The sequence below is a fragment of the Pristis pectinata genome, chromosome 7, assembly GCF_009764475.1.
Source record: "Pristis pectinata isolate sPriPec2 chromosome 7, sPriPec2.1.pri, whole genome shotgun sequence".
NCBI classification, from domain to species: Eukaryota; Metazoa; Chordata; class Chondrichthyes; order Rhinopristiformes; family Pristidae; genus Pristis; species Pristis pectinata.
This window is the reverse complement of record NC_067411.1, coordinates 77,762,482-77,786,531: the sequence shown is the minus strand read 5'-3', so window position 1 is coordinate 77,786,531 and position 24,050 is coordinate 77,762,482. Positions and strand designations below refer to the sequence as shown.

Sequence of the window (24,050 nt, the reverse complement as noted above, 5' to 3'; positions counted from 1 at the left end):
TATTTCTGTTTCCTGAGTAGGTGTTAATGGAAGAGCCAGCTCAACATCATCTAGGACAGAGCAATTTGTTTGATCAGTGGCATGACACTGCTCTCTATCCCTTTTATCAGCACATGTACAAGATGCACTGTAAGCAATTTACAAGGACCACCTTAATAAACCTCTCATCTTCGTGAACTCTATCACCAAGTAGTAGTTTAGGTACATCAACACCTCCATCTTCTTTTCTCAGTCACTAAATACTAAATTAAACATATATCTCCATTAGGTCAATATCCTGGAAATTGTTGTCAACCATCATTGTGAATATATTTTCATTGTATGAAGGTCATGAAGGACAAAGCTCACCACTAGCACCTCACTGAAACTGGGCCAGGGTAAGCTAGAAAATAACCTTAATGGGTAGATCATGCAGAGGCCTATTTAGCAATACAATTTGGCAATAATTGGTAATAGAAAAAGAATGCAATGCCTTTGAATACAATGCCTTAGTTTACAAGTGTAAAAAAATTCTATTACGCCAAGGATAAGGCAGAAAAGACAGGAACATTCTTTTTTCGCAACATAATTATACAAAACAACACAAAAATTCACCTTATCATATATCTATACCGACAATTCCTAATTTTACTTCTATTGTGTCAGCTGCTAAGGAAAGTTTTATCTTTAAATTGGTTATTTTGGACTGAGATGAGGATTAATTTCTTCTCTCAGAGGATGGTAAATGCTTGGAATTCCAGAAGGTTGTGAAGGCTCAGTCAAAAAATTCATCTAAAGCAGAGTTCAATAGATTCCTGGATGTTAAGGAAATCAAGGGGTATGGAGATAATGCAGAAAAATAGATAGAAGACCATGACTCTGATGCATGGTAGAGCAGGTTTGAAGGGCTGGATAATGTGCTTCTACTGCTATTTCTTACATTCTTGTCTTCTAAGGTTGGTGTGTTGCTACTCCCTTCAGAAACCATGTCACATGGTGAAATTTTGTACCATAAAAAATAAGTGTACAAAAGGACATGTGAAAATTCAGCATTCAGTTTTTGATGATTATTTTTATCTGCTTTTATTATACATCAAATTTAATGCAATCTGTTGTTCTTAATTGTTCAGTGTGGTCCATTGTTTATAATTCAGAAATTAAAAGTCCAGAAATTAAAGGTTGTGCTAACCTGAAGCTGCAGGTTTAAGTGAGAGAAACTGACATTCAGTTGTTGAGACCAGTCCAGGAAAATCCACAATACACTACAACTTCCTAACAAATGGCACTGGAGTTGAGCCAAATGTGCAATAACATATTGTTTGATATATAATCTCAGTTATCTAAGTGTATTGTGGAGGATCGTGGCTGTCACGTGACAGCATGGCCCCCACCTGGTCGGAAGACACACCACTGCCAATCAAGGTTTGGCCCTGCCCCACCCATCAGTGCACACCTGATCATTGGCCTTTGTAATCAATTAGTCCTTGCTGGCACTGGGCCATTGGCCTTTTTAAATTACCTGTGCTGGACCCCCCAGCACTATAAAGAGTGCCACATGTGCTCAGCTCTCTCTCTTTGTCTGCTCCGAGGGATGACCCTGCTTCGCTCCAGGCCGAGCACTGTGAAACAGCGCTGGAGAAATCATTGGTGAGGTGTGCACTGTTAAAAGGGTTGGGAGCATCTTAGATAGTATCCCTAGTAGCATAGAGCTGTGCCTGCACTGAGTCAGGGGGTGGCGGGTATCATATTGTTTTTCCTTGATTGTCTGTACCCAATTTGTTGTGTGTGCGTAGTTTACCCACGTTGCGATTTTCCCACGCTCACTATCAACTGTGCGTGTGTGTGTGTGTTATTCCCATTACCCTTTCCCCGCATTTGTCTTTTGTAAATAAATCATTTATCTCGAAGACTGTGTTCAGAGTCCTCGCCTTCTGAGACCCTGAATCTGTTTCACAACATAAGTTATGCTTTTCATCTAATAAAGAAAAACTTTGATGAATTGCCTTACCCCCATGAGAGACAACTTTTCTGTAAGGTTCAATAGCTTTCATGTCAATCCTGTGTTCTTGCTCCCCAATGACAACAGTTCTCCATAACCGGTTATCAGTGCGTTCCTCTTCAGCTGTGTACTCTGGTATAGGTTCTGCCACTTCTCTTCCAGTATTGATTGCGCTAGGTGTTTCATCTAGAAAGAAAATACTTGTAATAAATATTTCAGCATTCAGATACATGTGTAATATAGTTACATAAAGAATGACCATATCAACTGTAAAGATACAAGACAGCAAGATACTTGGAAATGTCAAAACAAACAGCAGGTCAGGTAGCATCAATCAAAAAGATAAAATGCAGTTGACATTTCAGGCTTCCACTCCCCCCCACCCCCAGAACTAAATAATATTAAACAGAAAAAAAGACGACCGATGTAGTGCTTGGTGTAGAAGTTGAAGCATAAAATATTAGTTGGGCAAAAGAGGTTCCAATTACCCAGCTAGGTTCATAAGGATATAAGAAAGGAGAGCAGAAGTAGGCCTCTGGCCTCTCGAGCCTGCTCAGCCATTCATTGTCACAGCAAATCTTCTGCCTCAGTGCCATTTTCCAGCATCATTCATGATAAGATGGAAATACAGAATGTAGGAGTAGGAGGAGATCATTCAGTCCTTCTAGCTGCTCCATTACTCAACCCAATCAAGGCTGATCATCCACTTCAGTACCCTGCTCCTGCCTTCTCCCCATATCCCTTCATCCCTTTGGCATTAAGAAATATATCCACTTTCTTCCTGAATGTACTTCATGACTAGTCTTGCACTGCATTCTGTGGCAGAGAATCCTACAGGTTCAACACCTAAGGGTGAAGTAATTTCTCCTGATTTTGAATCCAAATGGCATACCACGTATCCTGAAGCTGTGACCCCTGGTTCTGGACTCGCCAGCAATCGGGAACATTCTCCTCCTCCCAGTATCTAGACTATCCAATCCTGTTAGAATTTTATAGGCTCCAATGAACTCTCTCATTCAGTGAATATATGCCCAACCAACCCAATCTCCCCTCATACATCAGTCCTGCCATCCAAGAAATCAACCTGGTATAGCTTGTTGCATGTCCACCATGGTAAGAACATACTTCCTCAGATAAGGAGACTCCACACAAAACTCCTGCTGGGGCCTCAAAAATGCCCTGTGCAACTACATAAGACATCCTTGGTCCTGTACTCAAATCCTTTTCTAATGCAGCCCAAAATGTCACTTAGCTTCCTAACTGCTTGATGCACCTGAAAACTTGCTTTTATCAATTGGCATAGAAGGACACTCAGGTCTTGTTGAACCTTCATTTTTCCAAATCTATCACCGTTCGGATGATAATCTGTTCTTTTATTTTTTAGAACCAAAGTGAATAACCTCTCATTTATCCACACTAAATGTTGATGTACAGAGGGATCTTGGGGTCCAAGTCCACAGCTCCCTGAAAGTGGCTGCACAAGTTGATAGGGTGGTAAAGAAGGCATACAGCATGCTTGCCTTTATTAGATGAGGCATTGAGTTCAAGAGTCAAGAAGTTATGTTGCAGCTTTATAAAACTCTGGTTAGGCTGCATCTGGAGTATTGCATTCAATTCTGGTTGCCCCATGTGAGAGGGGGAAAGTTCAAAGGAGATGTGCAGGGCAAGTTTTTTTTACACAGAGTGGTGGGTGCCTGCAATGCACTGCCAGGAGTGGTGGTGGAGGCAGATATGACAGAAGCATTTAAGAGACTCTTAGATAGGCACATGAACATGCAGAGAATGAAGGGATATGAACCATGTGCAGGCAGAAGCAATTAGTGTAATTAGGCATCATTAGCTTAATTAGCTTGGCACAACATCGTGGGCCGAAGGGCCTGTTCCTGTGCTGTACTGTTTAATGCTCTATGTAAACTGCATCTGCCATGTATTTGACAACTTACTCAATTGTCTGAATTATATTGAAGCTTCTTTGCACCCTTTCCATAGCTTGCACTACCCACTCCGATTCCCTTAATGTCCAGAAGTCTATGATTGTGTTTTGTACGAAGTTACTGACTAGAGAATTCCAAAAGTTCATTACCTTCTGAGAGAAGAAATTTCTCCTCATCTCAGTCCAAAGTGGCTTACCCCTTATTCATAAATGGTGCCCCCTCATCCAAGACTCCTCAGACTAGTATACCAATATCTGCATCGCTGCATCCAGCTTGTCAAGTCCTTTAAGAATTAGTGTTTCATTGAGATATCCTCTCATTCTAAATTTTGAAAAGAGTCATAGTGCAAGAAAGAATAGCTGTATTTACCACAGATCTTTACATTTCCTTTGGCTTGAGGCAATGACTAGAAGGGATAAGAGTGGATAGTAAGAAATGCTTCAGGCCCAAATAAGCCAAATAGAGGGTGTGCTCAGGAGCGGTTCGATGTAGGTGAGTGGTGGTCAGGGCCTAACACGTTTGTCAGTTTGGTGAAAACTTTAAAGGTCCAAGGAGTTTGTCAAATTAGACACATGGTAGGAGTCCCTGAGAGAATATATAAGAGCAGAAGAGTCATGCTAAAGAGAAAGGGAAAGAAAAGTTGTTAGACCTAAGCAGAAGTTTACCAGGAAGATTGAATGTATAAAAACACAACTGCATGGATTTTGGGCTCCAAGATCTGCCACATTGTGTTCCAGGAAAATAGGAATGAGGTGTGTTGGGGGAAAAAATAGACAGTCTTATTTTTAAATATTGGGCCTGCACTTGGCTAAGCCTCTTGGGCTTTGAGTACAATTGCATCTGATGGCAATGAAAATGGTGCAGGGACATAAACTGGGCATGAACAACGTACCAGAGAGGTTAACTGAGCATTTGCAAGTTAGTAGGGCCATGATTTTACTAAACCTGCATAAACCAATGTGACACTGGCTATGGAGTTATAACATTCTAGTTTGTTATTAGAAAACAGTCTTGCATTGGAGAAGGGGCTTATGAGGAAAATTGAGACAACATTAGCAACAATGCTTCTCACTGTAAATCTAAGGTCATGGAAATTTTCCCGTGCCAGATCCTGTGCACCAACACTTACAGGCAGAGGAGGCTCTCTCTCACTTGGCAAGATTAAGGGTGGCGCAGCAGTACTGTAGGTTTTCCTACTGCCTTACCACTCCAGTCACCCTGGTTTGACCCTGACTTCCAGTGATTTCTGTGTGGAGTATTTACATATTCCTTGTGACAGTGTGGGTGCTCTGGTTTCCTCCCACATGCCAAAGACACACTGGTTGGTTGGTTAATTGGGTGCAGTAAACTACCCCTAATGTGTAAGTAGGTCACAGGAAAATTAGGGGGAAAATTGATGGGTATGTGAAAGAATAAGTTACAGGGAAAGGAATTGATGGGACTGCTCTGAGAGCCAGCATAGATTTGATGGGCTGAACGGGCTTCATCAATCTTCAATGTCTTAAGAGCATATGAGAACATGAATAATGTTATCCAAGAATGAGTGTTAGCATTTAAAGCAACACTGTATAGTTCTTCAGCAGCAACCCAGTCATTTTGATGTCATATTTAAATGAGACTCTATGATGGATGTTGTACCTCAAAAAAGCCCAATCAGGTTCACCTGCCAAGATGCCATACCGACTTAATAACAATTGCAGGGAATACCTTCATTTGGTCATGATCAGCTGAAACCAGATAGAGATGTGCAACCTACAAAGTCACCTATGACTAACGTTCAGCTGGAAAGACAACCAAGGAGAGCGCCAGTCAATAAAGGCCTCACATCTGCTGCCAACTTCTTCCATCATGTTGTATGCAATGTTGTCCTCTGGATTTGTTGTGTAGAGTGTCAGGCAGGATTACCCTTCACAACATTTCTGTTTCAGCAACTGTCTAGTAGTTCGTCCAACAATGGGCTGTAGTGGCCCTTGATTACAGACTGTTTGCACAATAGGTTTCCTTCCATTTAATATTTTTCCATATCTTGGTCTTCTTTTCCATCAGCCTCAACAAAGACGGTCAATGGTTTGAAATGTTTTTTGACCATTTCCCAAAGCTGTAAAGGATGTTCAGTGAAGAAAAGTAAAGAAAATTGTGCAATTTGTACGTAATGGCTGATCTTTGCATCCGTTTCCTGCAGAACAAAGTTCAAGTTGCACAACAGCATCAGTGGTGTAATATATAGTTAACAGTCCAAAATACATTTAAATCACACTACTTTGGAAGATTTTTTTTCACCTTTATAACCACATGCAATTTTTATTATCAACTATGAAAATTCTTGATTTATATTAAAAGTCATTGTTTTGGTGGTTCCACAGATATGTAGCCTCCAGTCAAATTTAGCAGCTTATGTACATTGGCCTTGCCATCTGTCAGATTTTGTTTAATCTAGCACTAGTGCAACAAATAGCTTTATGCTTCTGGTCACTGCTTCTTCATTCCACTTGTGAATGTTAAAACTATTGATAGAAACAGCTGTCACTGTGAATATTTCACAACAAAAAGGAGTTCAGCATTTCTTTTATTCGAAATATTTTTCATCTCCACTTTTTATTTTCTTAAGGCGTTGATTCATGCAAGGACAAATATAAGGTACGTAGGCACGCTACAGAAGCTGTCTTACTTGCCGGAAAACCATTAGTATTTTCCTCCTCCATAATTATTGTGCTTGCTAAAGGTGATAGATATGTTTGCTTCAGCAGTGTTCATGAAATTAGTTAGTACAAACTGAGTGAGCTAGAAGGCACCTGCCTTGGCATAAGCAACTTTAGAATGGTAATTGAATCCTGTCATGAGATTCCACTGCTGCCAACAAAGCCATGCTAACTTACTGATAATCTATCTAGAATTCTACATATATGTCCGGAAACATTCATTGGTAAATGCATCTCCTGTAACATTATAATGAAATTCACAACAATTTTGCTTTATATACTTCTCAGCTTCTTTTGTTTTATGTACTAGCCTTATATAGAGAGATTTATCTCACACAGCATTAACTGGAAATTTTTATAGATTTTGGGATATTTTCATTACCATCACAATCGTGTGATTTTCCTTGCTTGCTATGCAAACAGATGGGCTTTACTGGCACGTCACAGGCTGACATCCTGTCAAACATGGGAGAGTTACTTAACCTTCAGCTGTCCAACCTGCATTTCAATTTTTATTAAAGCCTGTCAGATACACCCAACCTGCACACAAACAAAGCAGACCACAAAGGCTGACTTCCCTGAAATGACATCATTAACTTTCTTTGCAGGATCATTACTCACAGCTTGTCATAAAGCCATACAGCACAGAAACAGCCTTTTTGGTCCACCAAACCCATGCCAATCTTTTTGCCCACCTACACTAATCCCATTTGCCCACATTAGGACTGTACCCTCTATGACTTGTCTAATTAAGTGTCTGGCTAAATGCCTCTCAATTGCAGTAATTGTATCTGATTCCACCATCCCCTCTTGCAGCGCATTCCAGATATCAAACACTCTCTGTAAAAAAAAACTTACTCCTAAGATCCCCTTTAAATCTCCTTCTTCTCACCCTAAACCTGCTCACTCTGGTAGCCCTACCATGGGAAAAGCAGTTTAACTATCTACCCTATCTATGCATCTTACAATTTTATATCCATCAGGTCATTCCTCAGCCTAAGAAGGCATATGGCACGCTTTCTTTCATAGTTCAGGCCATGGAATGTAAGAGTTAGGACATTATGTTGCACCTGTACAAAACAATGGTTAGGCTGCTCTTGGAGTATTGTGTGCACTTCTAGTCATCACAAGATAGGAAGGATGTGATTGCGCCATAGAGAGTGCAGAGGAGATTCAACAGGCTGTTGCCTGAAATGGAGGACTTTAGTTATGGAAGAGATTGGGCAGGGTGGGCTTGTTTTCCTTGAAGTGAAGGATATAGATATTATATATTTATTTATTAGTCACATGTACATCAAAACACACAGTGAAATGCGTCTTTTTGAGTTAACAAGCAACACAGTCTGAGAATGTGCTGGGGACAGCCCACAAGTGTTGCCACGCTTCTGGCACCAACATTGCATGCCCACAACTTCCTAACCCACATTTTGGAATGTGGGAGGAAATGGTGCACCCAGAGGAAACACACGCAGTCACACGTTATATGATCTACCCCGATTTTACTTCTCAAAATGCATCACCTTGCACTTGTCAGGATTAAATTCCATCTGCATGTCAGTCAGGTAGAGATAGCTTTCATTTTACATAACAGGAGATTCATCACACTTGTGATGAAAACACTGTTGCATAGTTAATAAATAAATGATTGTGAGTGATGGCTACAATATAGAGAGGAGGGCAATTTGATATCGAGGTAGATACAGGAAATTGGAAGTACTAGATCAAAGAGGATATCACAGACACAATTTAGTTAGCCAGTCTCAGAGACAGGCAGGGTATCGATGGGAATCTGTAGCAAACTGGAGAACTATAGTTACAGCTCATGCAAATTTAACCAGAATTCCAGCATGCTAATTGCATTGAAATTTCCAGAGCAAGTTCACTTCCATAATTATTAACCTAGCTAAATGTAGAACATCCTGGTACAAGCAAAATTTGAAGACTTGCATTTACTGAAAGATAAATGTTGGAGATTTTCATAGCCTTTAGAAAGCCACAATGACATTTCATATCATTGGCAGCCTTTTCCAAGGGCAAGATGGGTGAGAAAGTAAAGAAATGTCAGACAGAAATGATATATTGCATCTTAATGATCAGTCATCAGTAAATCTTTTAGGACAACAGCAAATATTTGCATTAAAATATTTTTAAACAATGTATTATTACAAAAGCAGAGTTTGTCGATGAGCCTGAAAATATTTTTTTCACAACTGAATAGCTTTTTAACAGACGTACACAATTACTAATCTGGATTCCTCTTTTCATTTTTCTTGTTATTTTCTGCATGAGAGACACTGACCCATTTTATGCAGTGAGTGCTCAGTGATTAAAAGACTCCTTTGTGCACTCAGTAAATCCACATACATTTCTTTGATTACAGATGATAAATATTCAATGCCATTTTCAAGCCAAATCAGCAGTCCTTTTATAATGTTAAACCAAATGCCTCAAAGGTCCAGCATAGCCAAAGATGAGCAGAAGTATATAAAATGCAATTCTTCCACAGGACAAAAAACAGACATTAGAACTATGTTAAAATAAAAAGTGCCAAAGGTAAATATCAGTAACAAGTAACACTTATAGTGCTTCTTAAATAAATAAAAATTTAAAAGGATTTTGCACAGCACAACATTGCAAAAACTGAGTGTAAGTTTTGAAGGAAATTGCAGATGTAATTGGAGTTCTAGAGAACACTGGCTTTATTACTGAAACATCAGTAACTGATGATGGAGTGGTGGAGATGGAGTGAAGGAGGTGATTAGCATGTTGGCTGCAGAATTAAACAGGAAAGAATGTTATGGGAGATTCAAAATAAAGAATTCAGATCAGGCTGTTCTTGGTGATGACTTTCCTTGTGACAGTCTGCAGAGAGAACCCCTGGGTCCCACAAATAGATTTGTCTCCTTTCTAGAAGATGATAATGATTAAGGTGTCTCTGAGGTGGTATATCCTGCTTTACTCCAATGTGGATGGTGAGATGATGGATTTGTGACTGAAGCTCTTCACTGCTGAGTTTTAGGATTTCAGCAGAGAAACTGTCTGTTCCTAAAGCCTTATTATTTGTTAGTAGGGATTTGTCTTTTTGACTGTGTCAGTCAGGAGTGGTAATGAGGCTGGCCCGAATAAGTGGCTGTGGGATGGAATTAAGAGACCTCACATCAAAGCAGATCTGTGACTGAGGAGGTCTTGAAGAATTCCTTCCAGCAGGTGTTCAGAGCGTTTCTGTCCCTGACAAGTTCATTTGCATTCTTAGCTCTCAGTGGGATGGATCCTTTGGTGTATTGGCCACAGACGACTTTTACAACACTAAAGAACCCACTCATGTCATGGCTGTCATTGAGGTTCTGAGCTTCCCATGCTCTCACCATCCATCCCTTGTTCTTTAGATCACACATTTTCTGCTGCACTTGTACTTCCGCATTCAGGAACCCATAGAACTATTTCTTTTCCTTGTGAAGTGGTGAAGATTTCAATGTGGAACACGTTACATTAGCTCCTTGATTTCCAGTTTGTCAAACCAGTTCCAGTTTTTTTTTGGTAAACCAAGAATTTATTTGTTAGTCCCAATACCAGTCATGACATAAAGCTAAGGGGACAGATGGAAAATGTAGTCAGCTCCTCAGCTCAACCTGACTGAACTCTGCCCCTTGACTCCGTGTGCAGTTTAGCAGTGGAATGGGGTATCAGATGTGCCAACACTTGACCCTCCAGCACATTTCCAAATTCTTGATTACAATGTGTATGTGCAGAAATCAGGAACAAGATGACTAATAAGTTTAGTTGTAGTTATACAGAGAAAGCCAGAACCATGTGTTTGAGTCCTACAGATTTTGGACTTCTCCATACTTAATTGTAACTGGAATCCTTCTTACAACAAGAATTCTTTCTCCTGCATATGACAGGAGGTAGGTATGCAATGGCTGCAAGGAGCATGTATAAGCTTCATACTGTGTCTCTTGCAACAGAATATGTCTACAAGGAATCAATGATGGACGCATCCAGATTAACACAGTATCTGGCTCAGGCTTAGTCTGTACTTTCATACTAAAAGTTATTCCAATAGGGATGAAGTAGGGATTGACTTGTACTCAATACTGCAAAGACCCTGTACATTGTTTGGAATACTTGAGTAACCAGTGACATTTTGCTATTACAATCAAACATCTACAGATTAAAAGCAAAACTGCAGAGCAATAAATACCATCAATTACAAAGGTACCATAATTTGAGAGACTGAAAGAAGATGCTCATTCTTATTTGGAACATCTTGAATGGGGTGATGGTAAATGATTCTGCAGATGAGAAAATGGCAACTGTATTCCTAACTATATTGGTCCAACAGATTCTGGACTTTCAAAAGTCTGGTTCCACCAAAGAAACTAGTGGATTTATTTTACACTGAACTTAGAAAATACTGTCAAAACATTTCAAACCCAAGCCAATTCTCATTGCAGAACATTTCACATTTCAGTGTCAGCAGCAAGAGAGAGAAGATGCTTTTATTGTCTGCATCATTGCACAAAGTGTCTGACAAGCTCATGACCTTGGTGTATTTCTAGATGATGCCCACTGAATCAGTTTGTCCATGGTCTCTGATGGGTAGATTATCTCAAGCAGCTGTTATCACAAGAGGATTTGACTTTTAAATGAGCCTGTGATGCAGCACAGGGTTTGGAACTTGCCTGCAAGGATAGCAAGGAGTCAATGCATCATTCTGACACAGCCAGAGGTGCTTTTCAAAGATTCAACACAGCCACATGAGTGCCAAAACACAAAGTTAACCTCCTCCATTTCTTCAGCAAACACAGGGACTTCAGAAGCACACCCCTCAAACAAATGCCACACAACAAAAGTAAGCAAGCACATTACCACTGTGATGGAAGATACTAACACATTTCCTATACGTTTTGGTAGAAAAGGTGTCACAATTGTGGAAAAATAGGTCACTTCAAAGTATGAAAAATGCAAAGTGCACTGCTCACGTACAGTACGCAATTAACATCAAAGAGGACACTGGACCGGAAGAAGAGCAATTTGCATTAGCAATTGTCTGCACAATTGAAGGGAGTAAAAAATTACCTCCAGTTGGACCTAGCAGGAAAATTAGTGAAGATACAGCTGGATCCTGGGGCATCTGTGTCACATGTACCAGAGCACATGCAAAGAAACAAAGATAGCTGCACCCTGATTATCACAGCACTTAGCACAGGCTTTATCTAAATTATTATAACTGAAGTAATTACAGGGACTGTTGGCTGGCAGCTCTCCATGGAAGTACAGGATGGAATTCAACAAGATCTGGAACATTATTAAGGATATAATTTTATTGACAAGTATATGATAAAATACTAAATAAAGACTATGCTGGAGGGCAAACCCTTACAATTTCTGTAGACAGACTTATTAAAAGAAGAAAAACAATTATGTTAAAAGACCAGTCACACATATCAATGTGAAAATGGATAATGCTCACATTTTTACATCAGCTTTCATAACCTGGAAAAATGGACCTAACATGGGACAGAACCTCCCCTCAAACATGGATGCAATCCCAAATCTGACTGTCCTCAAGTATTATACATCCTTCCACATCAGATGTATTTTTCATTGTTTTGTCTTGACAGGTCATCTAAAGATTTTGCTACAAATGGAAACTGAGGCAGCCCTGATGGTCAAGTTCAACTGGTCAGATTTGCGATATTAAAGTAATAAATGAGTACAATTTAATGGAAAATGCCATATGTACTGCAACCTACTATTATTGATACATTACTACTCAGGAATGTGAAGTGATCCTTCTTATACTTCTGCTTGCACTTTCTGATGCAGAATGATTTCCCTTTTAAAATTAGCTTATAACAGTTACATTTTTAAGTTAGACATAGACCTATGCAAAGGTAAGAGAGCAGGGATTTTAACAGTTATAATGCCATTAATAATATTATAATATTCTCTGCATAGACCTATTTATTCAGTTACATTTTTTGGGAAGAGTATGATATAGGGGGCAGTATTGACCAATGATATGGAAAAACTGGCTCTTTCAGCAAGACTCAGTTAATTTGCCACTTTTAATTTCTGTCAAAGCATGCTTTAATTTCCATCAAAGCATATCCATAAAAGACAAAATAATATAAACAAGAATAAATCAAAAATGCACTGTTGAACCAGAATCATAAAGAAATATCCATAGAAGGAATTGAAATGTGTGTTCAATAATAGCTGATTTTAATTTGTTTTTACCTTCCCACTCCAGTTCATTACCCTGTCCTGAATATTCAAGCGAATCTGCTTCATCAGGAGTCTCGAGGTCATCTACATTGATGTCAAGATCTTCGGGAGTATCAAGGTTATCGTCAGAAAGTACTGAGCCTTCACTTTGGTCAAGTGAAAGACTGATTTCAGGAGCTATAAGCTTTTTCTTTCCAGGGTGGGTTCCATTGAGATCCAAGGAATTAGGTGGTGCTGAGTAAGAGAGAAAAATAATTACGTTATTTGGATATCTTTTTAAAAAAAATCTCAATTTGTTGCTCTTTTGTATTTTCAATTATAATGATTGTGAGAATCAACGATTGTGCAATTTCCAATCACCCCCTTTAGCAATAAATTCCATACAAATTAATATACATGTTTAATCACCAATAATAGTACATATCATAAACAACTGCTCAGATTAAAGCTTCAAATATCTTAGGACCTTTATTTAATCCTTCATTTAAGAATTACTTATAAAGTTTTCATAAAGACGATGGAACATTGCTTCTGCATTCTATCTAAGCTCATAATCCTAATAGTAATATCAACAATTCTTCTATGGTGACATTAACATAGCAGAAAGATAGAAATTTCAATCTAAAATTATTGCACCATAAATAATACATTACAGAACTCAGTAGAAAACCTAGCTCCAGATTCCAGCATTTACAGTCTTGTGTCTCCATTGAAAACCTGTTCTCGAACAATGGATTTTATTGATCAACAAAGTAGATCTCAGCGAGCCAACATCTATTTTCATCCTAAGGCCAATGGAGTGAGCTTGATCAACTAATAAGAGTGGACAATTTAATGTCAGCATGTTGTGTGGCACTATAATTATGCTAAATGGGAGAGATTCAGAACACATCTGATAACTCAAAACTGAATATGCATTAGGTATTATGGACCGTCATCAAAAGCAGAAATGTATTCCTCCATAATCTTCAACCTTATGACCATATCCTTCACTTCTTTAATACAATCAAGCAGGAAGTTGACCCTGTTTCAGTGAGGAGTGCACAAGGGTACATTAGGAGCAACAGAAATATCAAAACATTCGGTGACAACTTGGCAAGGCTGCAGCACAGGACTACATACATGTTCAAGAGCAAAAACAGCATGCAATAGACAGAGCTGAGTGATCCCATGACCAAGGGGTCATAAGCCTGCAGTCTTATTGCATTTAGTCACGAATGATAGTGGACAAGTAAACAGCTAACAAGAGGAGGTGGTCCCAGCAATATCCTAGCTACAGTACTGAAGACCCACACTCATTAACATGCTGTACCTCTAGCTGGGCTATTCCAGTAGTGTTACAATAAGGGCATCTACACAACACCCTGAAAAATTACACCCATATGTCCTGCCCACAAATAAAAGGACAAACTTAATTTGGCCCACTGCCAGTCAATTAGTCTACTCACAATCTTTAGAAATGATGGAAAGTGAGATCAGCAGTGCTGTCAAGCAGCACTTACTCTTCAATAACCTGGTTACCAATGCGCAGTTTGGGTTTTGCCAGGACCCCTTGGTTCCAGGCTTTATCACAAATTTGATGTAAAAATGGACCAAAGAGCTGAATTCTAGAGGTGGTGAAAGAGACTGCCCTTGAAATCAAAGCAGAATTTCACCGAGTAGGCATCAAAGCAGCCTGGTAAAACTGAAGTCAAGGGATTTCACAGGGAAGATATTCCAATGGTTAGAGTCATTCTTTGCGCAAAATACCACTAACGCTGTCTCCATAAAATTCTCCAACCTCACTGGAAGGATAAGTGAACCAATATCAGTGTCCTCTCCCAGGCCAATATCCCCAACATTGAGTACCTGGTTACAGTCAGTCATCTATGTTGCTTGCATGCCTGGCACCAGACTCCTGAAGCAGCTTTGGTTTGAGCTCTACATGGGAAGAGATCAGCAGGTGGACAGAGGAAATTATTCAAGGATGTGCTGAAAGCCTCCATAAAGAAATGCAAAATCCCCATTAACATCTGGGAATCTCTGCTCTATGACCACTCAAATTGGGGAAAGAGCATTCTGGTTGGTAGTGAAGACTCTGAGTGCATGCATCAAGAGTACAGAAATTTTAGGGGGCCAAAACATTAATGAGAGTGAAGTAGAGGCATGACGTAGTGCTGCCAGCAAGATTAAGGGAAATCCCAAAGTATTTTCAACCTATTAAGGGGAAGGGGTTATCCAGGAAAAGAGTAAGGTCATTGGGGACCAAAGTAGCAATCTACGTTTGTAGCCAGAGAATGCCTACATTCTCATCTGTATTTACTATGGATATTAGAAGGTCATTACAATAGGATAATTCAGGGCAAGGAGTGGCAAAATTTTAGAACAAATTATATTGAAAAGGAGAACTTATTAAGATGTCTTAACAGGCTTCATGGTGGATATGCCCCAGGGCCTGATGAGATGCTGGGGTTCTAAAAGAAACTTTCAAATTTGCTCTGACTGCAGGTGAGGTGGCAGATGAATAGAGAACAACATACGTGGTACCTTTATTCATGAAGCTCAGCAGGGATAAGCCAGGGAATTACAGGCCCATGAGTTTAACATCAATGGAAAGGAAGTTATCGGAAAAAATTCTGTGAGACAGGAATTATTCTACACTTGAAAGGGTAGGGATTAATCTAAGAAAGTCAGCATGATTTTGTCAGGGGAGATCTTGTTGGACAAATTTGATTGAATTTTTTGAAGAACTAAGTGCATCAATGAGGAAAGTGGAGTTAATGTAGTCTATATGGACTGTTATAAGGTATTTAACAAAGTCCCAGATGGGACACTGATCCAAAAGCTAATAGCCCATGGGATACAGGGCAAATTGGATCCAAAATTAGTTTTGTGATACGAGGCAAAGGGTGATGATCGAGGATTGCTTCTGCTATTGGAAACTTCTGACTACTGGTGTACACTGAGAATTTGAGAACTTGTGCTGGGACCTTTGCTGTGTGTTATAATTCATGAATGACTTGAATGCGAACTTAAGTGATGTGATTAGCAAGTTTACAAATGACATGAAAACTGATGATATAGAGGGTGGTCTTCAACAACAGAACAATATTGATTAATTGGTAGGATGAAAAGAGCGAGCGCAGAGGGAATTCAATCTTGAAAAATGTGAGATGATGCATTTTGGGAGGGCTAATAAGGCTGGGATATTTACATAGATTGGGAGATCCTATGAAGTACTAAGGAACAGAGGGACCTTGGTACACATGTCCAAGAATTCCTGAAGACGTCAGCACAGGCATATTTACCTTCATTAACCAGGGCACAGAACATAAGAACAAGGAGATTATTGTACAACTATATAAAACATTGTTTAGGCCAGAGCTGGAGTTCTGTGTGCAATCCTGGTTACCACACTAGAGGAAGGATGTGATTGCACTGGAGAGGATGCAGAGTAGATTGACTAGGATGTTGCGCGGGATGGAGCTCTTCATTTATGAGGACACACTGGATAAGTTGGATTTGCTTTCCTTGCAGCTGAGAAGGCTGAGGGGGTGGGTGGTGGGGGCGGGGGGGGGGGTGGGGTGGGGTCGGAGTTTGATTGAGATATACAAAGTTATGAGGGACATAGATAGGGAGAAACATTTTCCCATCACAGAGGTATCTATAACCAGAGGGCTTAGGCTTAAGGTGAGGGGTAGGGGAGAGAATTTGAGGAAAAATTGTTTCACCCAGTGCGGCATTGAAATCTAACACACACAGCTTGAGAGGGGAGCAGAGGCAGGTACTCTCACAACATTTATAAAGTATTTAGATGAGTATTTTATGACATAGAAGGCTACAAACTGAGTGCTGGGAAATGGGATTTGTACTGATATGTATATGACGACCGGCACTTACCTGATGGGCCAAAAGGGCCTGTGCCCATTCTGTGATACACAGAAGCCCTGCGCAGGTGGCAAAAGGAGCACACCACCTCACAAACTACCCACTTACCAGCCCAGTCAAACAACCTCCTGCCCCATGTGTGAAAGAGTCTGTAGGTCACACATTGCCTTGTTAGACAAAACCAGAGTGGAAGCAAGGCATCCTTGATCCTGAGGGGCTGCTTACAAAGAAGTAGTTGGCAAATAGGAAACTTTGATTGCTATTACACAAGATGAGTTCTTTGTGGACAGCCCCACTGGTCTGAGCATTGCCACATATCAAAATCCCAACAACCACAGCCCCCTCCACAAACATACACACACACACCTCATTATACAGTTGAGCCCTCTCAATGACAAAGCTGTGCAAGTTACAACAGACTACCAAGAATCTTGACACCTATTCTCTCACCTGTAACAGGGCACCCTGAGCTGTGCACATAGTGGAAGCAGTTGAAATGTAATCAACTCTTTCAGCAGAGAGAATCTACACTCACTTAATGTACATAACAGCAAACAGCAAAATGCGAATATTTCTAGCTCCACCCTGGAAGTAGCCAGAAACAAAATATTTGATTACTAAGGTCAACGTGGCAGCATGGGAAATGGCATCCTTATTTTGCTCATAGACTGCAGTTGTAACTTAAGAAGATTTCAATGACAACATCCTTATTTAAGCAAATTGTCTCACACCTTATTCCTTACTGAGCTTCTGGTGGAATAATTGCATCCTGAATAGACCTCTTCCAAGAACTTTTCTCCCAATATTCTCCCAGCATCTCCATGGCCAGTCCACTCTACTTTTTTTCTGATCATGTTTGTATTCCAAGAGGAATGCCAAATAACATAGCTATGCCTGAAAGTAACTAATTTATGCAGAAACTTTTAAGACAACAAAACATCCTTTAGCACTTGCAATACTACTCACTGTAGACTCCTGCAGATTAAAACACTGAATACTTAAAATAACAGAACTGTACCAATTGTCAGGTGACATGAATGAGTAACTAACCTGCAAGTAATGGATGATCCCTTTAAATAGTGACAGTGGGAATCCTTTTTGATACTGTATATAAATTGAGCCATGAAGTTAAGAGTGAGTGTTAACTGGCACCTCTGGCATCAATATTACGTACTGGCTTCACAATCTGTCTGCCATGTGTGCTTCAGGTGGTCATTCACCATTCATGTACACGATTCAAAAATGTACATACTGTGCAGATGCTACTTGGAGGTCTCTGGTACACGAAGAATCCAAAAATACAGGTGCTAACTAAGTAATTAATATTCAATCTAAGGTTCCTACCAATTTTTTTTAAAATCAGAAATGTCATTCTATATGTTCACCTTCATGCCATGATAAGCTATCACTTGAAAACCTCATTCCTACATTAGTGTGGGTTTATGCTCATTACCTTTGCTGAAGTTGTTGGAGGGAAAACCTGATGTGTGAATATTTGTACTGTGCATCATTCCCAGGACACATAAGATATCCAAATAATTGAATGCTTTGCTTTCATCTCAAAGTATTTTTTTCCAAGTTTACTTAAACATCCAAATAAATAAATTAAGAGCTTTTTGGCCATTTGCCATTTGGCTCCCCCAGCCTGCTCCAGCATTTAATAAGATTATGATTGACTTGATTGTAACCTTATCTCCATATTCCCATCTACCTGCTTTAACCTTTTCTTCCCTTGATTATCAAGTATCTACATCTGCCTTTAAAATATTCAAAGACTCTGCTTCCACAGTCCCTTGAGGAAGATTCTCAACATTCTGTCTTAAAACAGTGCACTGCTGTTCTAGATTCTTACAAGAGAAAACATCCTCTTCTCATCCATGCTGTTAAGGCTCCTCAAGATCTTACATGAGCTTCCCAACAGTATTTCTATCCCCATCATCCCAGACTCACATCATCCCAACACCCATTCTCCACCCATTCCATCTCAGTTATGAAATTTGCCCCTGTCAAGTTTTAGCCATGAATATATAAAGAGAAAGATAAAGAGACATCCATTTTCTTTTTTAATCCAATCTAATGTTGATTCTCAAAAACCTTGTTTTGAAAGCACAGTTGGAGTCTGAAGGAAGCAAATAAAAGATAAGGTAGAGGAAACAGAGACAGATGAAGAGAACTTTGATCTCTCATAGTCTGCTCTTAAGGAATACAAAGGAAGAAGATAATTAACAGCATGACAAAGCAGAGATTCAAGCAGTTTCAAAGACATCAGATTGCGATAATTCTTGGAATGAAGAGGTGGTAAAATAGGGAGCGACCAATTGAAGATAAAATGGTATATATTTGATATATACAAGTGATGAGGGAAGATGGGACATGAAATTCTAAAATCATTTATATTCCTATAATCTTCAACCCAAATACAGCCTAAACATTGTTTCCTTCCCATACTAACCACTCCACCCTCTAACAAAATAAAAAGGAAACTTAAGAGAAAAATAAAAAAAGAGGCAGGTCCAGAAGTGAAGAATTAGTGAAGAAAAGCCAGAAGCACAACAACAGGACATCAAGAGGAGAAATGGTAATATCCGGTTGTCAAAAACATAGGGTGTAGACCAAAACTGGGAGGTCTATGATTCATGCAAACTGCATCTTGGGTAAGCAGTCAGTCCCTATCATGCCCAGAGGCAGCGGGCACCTATAAAAAGGATGAATTTCAGGGCATTTGTTTTGGTGGTAGAGATCCTTAATTAGGTTCCAAAAATGCATGGAAGACAGTAAGGTGAGTCTGGATGGGAGCGGTCCTGAAGCTAGACATCACAGACTGGTAGTGATCCCTGGCGGCACTTCTAAGCAAAAAGCAGTACTCATTTTTTTTTAGCTCAGTCACTGCAAACACTGGAGATTCAGCATCCATGCCACTCATTATTGGCTAATTTAGCAGATAGTTACAAAACATTCCTGTAGTGATGTTAATAAACTGGCTAACACCCACTTTAGACACAGTAAAGAATCTCCATTTCAGTTAGCTCCACTCAAGTTCATCTAAGGCTCTACTCCTCTCTTCTTCTAAAGCAATGCCTCTGAACTGAGGATGAATTGCTTCGATTCTGGGTGTGTGGATTGTGTGAACTGATTAGGTCAATGTGGGAAACACAGATGGGGCAGGAGAGCCTGATTACTTTACTCCTGCTCCTAAATTTTATGTTCTTATGACCTCTCCCAGGCTAGGATCCTCAACATTGAGGCCATAATTACACTTATCCAGCTCCACTCGGTAGGTATGTCATTCTCATGCCAAAAACCGAACACCCAAAACAGAGACTCCATTCTGATTTATGTCACTCAAAGAGATTATCAGGTGGACAGAGGAGCCAATTGAAGGAGGTTCTCAAAGTCTCCTAGAAAAAAATGCAACATCCTCATCAATTACTAAAGGAGCATTCAGAATGGTGAGAATGGTGAATGTGAATTCTACAGCCCATATCCTAACTCACCATTTTCTCCCAAAACATTTCTGGTTTATTCTCCTTCTTTATGGCGGTCCTTAAAATTTACCTCCTAGACCTAACTTTTGGTCACATTGTCTAACTTCTCATGTAGCTCAGTGTCACACTGTCCATGAATGCTCCTTTGAAACACCTTGGGATGTTTTACTACATTAAGTACATATATAATTGTATTTATTGTCTAATGTAACAAAAAAGGTATCAGTGGGGAAATTTAGCAAAAATAGTCTAACTGCATCCTTACAGATTGTGAACACAATTAATGAGAAAGGTTTATACTCATGCCACTGTTATTTGGCAATGCTCAAAAGTTTAAGATATCAAATCAGCCAATAACTTCACATAAATTTGTTTTGTATAACTTTATACTCTTGTATAATTTAATTTATGTTTAATTAATATTTTTCTTGTGAATGCTATGTCTTTAATACTCTGATGACTGCTGCAATAAGTTTTTCATTGCACCTCTTCATACATAAACACGGCTTTGACTTCGACTTTAAATATCAACTTCTAGTGAATCCAGGTTTTAAATAGACCACATCAGCAGTTAACAAGGACAGAATGAACTGGAAGAAAATAAAAGGGATTCATTCTATGTAAATAATTCATTCTTTCATGCCTGCCAGTGTGCTAGCTTGGTGAAGTGTCTTTAGTATATCCTTTGGCTCAGGCAAAATGATGAGTCATATTTATTGTAGCCTTGATTCTCAGCACATAATTTAGCAGAGTTATTTACAGAACGAATTAATCAGACTGTTCCTACCAGGTCTGCTTTCTTCAGCTAAGGGACTTAGCACACCCTCATCAAAGGGGATGTCCATTCCCACATCCTCTGTCACTGATCTGTAAAAGACAAACATGCCACCTAAGTCATAACTGTGAAAACTGGTATGTAATGTTGACACACATATATCACTGACAAGTTAACATTCTTTTCAAGTTCTAATTTCAGTAATATGCAAAATATTAGACATGTTGCATATTAATGACTTCAGGATGTCTCAAAGTACATGAAAATAAAGTTCTTTAAAAGAGAAGCCACTATTATAATGCAGGAACTGTGTCAGCCACTTTGCAGACTGCAGACTCCCAAAAGCAGCAACGTGACAATGATTAAATAATTTATTTATTAATGTGGCTCAAGGGATAGACATTGGATGAAAAAGAACCCTTCTGTTTTTCGAAATATTGGGTCAGATCATCCACCCAACATTTACCTGTCACTCACCTTGCATCTGTGGCCTCAATTTCAGCAAACCAATTATCAACATGTAGGGAAAGTCACATGATATGCACTCATGCTCATGATGACTGAACTGGTTTCACAGGTGATTAACATGCAAATCCTTGGTGTCATTTCTTGGTTCTGCCCATTGTTGGGATGGGGAGGGACTCTTATCAGCCCTCACTCCAAGAATGAAACACAGTTAAGAAATGTCACCAGGGTTGCCATGTCAATCATCCATCCGAGGAAACATGAATATCTGTCTTCAATTAATTCTTCATCCAAAATACTTCTGCCTGGAAGGCTGGTCTTTCAGGAAAACAATTCATTTCCAGGCCATCCCCACCCACCAAGTCCCAGACCAAGCCAAGGATCCTGGGAATGACCAGGGTCATATTTAGGAGAGGCCTCCTGCCAGACAGTTGTTTAATTACAGCAAAAAAAGTCTCAGCAGATCTGGATTGCTGACCAACAGAGACTGTGTGTTAAAGCAAAGGCCAAATTTTAGCTCCCGCTGACAAAATGAGGGACCAGTTACAACGGCAAGTGTGTGGTCAGAATGTGGCTAGCTCAGTGATCAGCAAACCACTCTGCCAATCCATCATTTCCTGACAAGAAACACAGATAAGTTATTCTCATGACTGCCATATGATGGGTTCGACAATCCAGGCCCATTTCACTGGATCTTTAATAACTACTTGAAAGTTGACTCCTTAGTTTAACAACTCAATCCAAAAGGTAGTACATTTGAGAGCAAAGGATTTCCTCAGTACTACACTGGAGGAACACCCCAATATTATAGTACTCAGAATTCTGACTCAGAGATAAAAGTGCTACCATCTACACCCCTGCAGAACCACTAAAAACAAATTTGGTAGAAAAGCAGGCCACAAGGCCTAGTAGTTTCTTACAGAGATTTCAATTCCCATGATGATATTTCTGAGTATTGTAATCTTTTGTAATTAACAAGATTAATTCCCAGATCTAATTAAAATGAGTGATTTATAAAACATTCCAACAGTAATTTAAGACAATTTTGATTTTGTGCTGAGTTTATGTGGGTTATATTAACTTACAGATTAGCTTGTTAAATTAAAGTTATGACTTTATGCATTAGCATTACATTTTATTGACTTCCCCGCAAGAGCCATTTTTCTCCAGGACTGCAACCTACAAATGAAACTCACAAATCCAACTCTCTTGTTTTTAAAGGTACTGAGACTGAATTCTCATCAAACTTTGGCTTGGGAAGTCAGAGGGGAACTGGAAGCTATAGTAACTGAAGCAGGAATGGATGTCCCTTTTTAAAGAATGTTCCCACTCCCAGCAAGTTTAAGATGAATATACAAATGGAATTATTCCATGTCATGATTCAACCAGTTCTTACTGCTTTTATTTGAACATAAAAATAATTTTGATGCAGAATTTCTAGTTCTTGTTTGGAACCAAAAAAGGAACGTATTTAAAAAACATAATGAAAACAAAGAAGAGACAAAAGAAAAAAATAAAACACTAATAAATGCTGAAAGAATTCAATAGCAATGGCAGAGAGTTAAACAAGTTAATGACATCATCAGAACTAGAAAAAATTACAGATTTGTAAATTCAGAATTATGAAAGCAGTGGGCAAGGAAGAACAAATAAAATGCAAGTTTAATAACAGAAACAGAAAGCACTGGAAAAACTCTGTGTGGAACGAGATCCAGTCAATATTTCAGGTCTGTGACCCTTCATCAGACCTGAGAAAGAAAAAAATAAGTTAGTCTCGGTAGGCTAGGCGGAGCAAAGGGAATTTATCTGACAGAGTGAAGACATATGGCAGTTGGGAAGAGGTTAAGCTACTATGGCTGTGTAAGTTTTGGTTGATGTGGCTCTGGGACATGTCTGGCAGGTCAGACTATACACTGAGAGGAAAAGAGAAAAAAAGGATAGTAGGCAGAAATGGTTCTTTTATAGAAAGGAAGAAAGAGTATGTTATCTAAAATTAGAGAATTCTATATCTGGAAAGCTGCAATATACCTGGATAGAAGATGATGTATTGTTCCACAAGCTTGCATTGGGTTTCACTGTAACAGTGCAGGTGACCTCAGACATAAAGATGAGAGTGGGACTGGGATGGGGAATTGAAGTGGTAGCAACAGGAAGCTCCGAGTCCCTCCTATGAATTGAGCACAGGTGTTCCACAAAGTGATCACCCAATCTGCATTGGGTTTCTTCAGTGTAGAGGAGGCCATATTGTGAACACCAATGGCAGTACACCAGATCGGAAGAAGTGCAAGTGAATCGCTGCTTCACCTGGCAAGACTGTGTGGGTCCTTACATGGTGCAGTGAAAGGACACCTCTTGTCCAAAGTGTTGCATGTTCTACAATTGCAAAGGAAAGTGCAATATGACGAGGGGTGGTAGGTGGGGATGGAAGAGCAGATAAGGGGGTCGCAAAGAAAGGTGAGTGATAGGGTCTGTGCCCAACAGATTTCATTAGGGATGAATGTAGAAGATATATTTAGTCACCATTCAATAAGCTAGTGCATAATATTATCTCACCAAGACTAAGTGAATTCAGGAAGTACAAAGGACTTGCTTAGATGGGAATCTTTGTCGGTATGG

The 24,050-nt window shown here is 39.5% G+C and overlaps 1 protein-coding gene across 7 annotated transcripts in view; it reads right to left on the bottom strand.

Moving 5' to 3' along the window:
* LOC127572312 (protein prune homolog 2-like) overlaps positions 1 to 24,050 on the bottom strand; it is a 79,621-nt gene that overhangs the window by 23,095 nt on the left and 32,476 nt on the right. For all 7 annotated transcript variants that reach the window (XM_052019397.1, XM_052019398.1, XM_052019399.1 and 4 more), the window contains 3 exons: positions 20,982 to 21,061; positions 12,855 to 13,076; positions 1,988 to 2,164 (listed from right to left, as the gene is read on the bottom strand). In XM_052019397.1, coding sequence (XP_051875357.1) covers positions 1,988 to 2,164; positions 12,855 to 13,076; positions 20,982 to 21,061 — 479 coding nt within the window. The remainder of the gene's footprint in view (positions 1 to 1,987; positions 2,165 to 12,854; positions 13,077 to 20,981; positions 21,062 to 24,050) is intronic.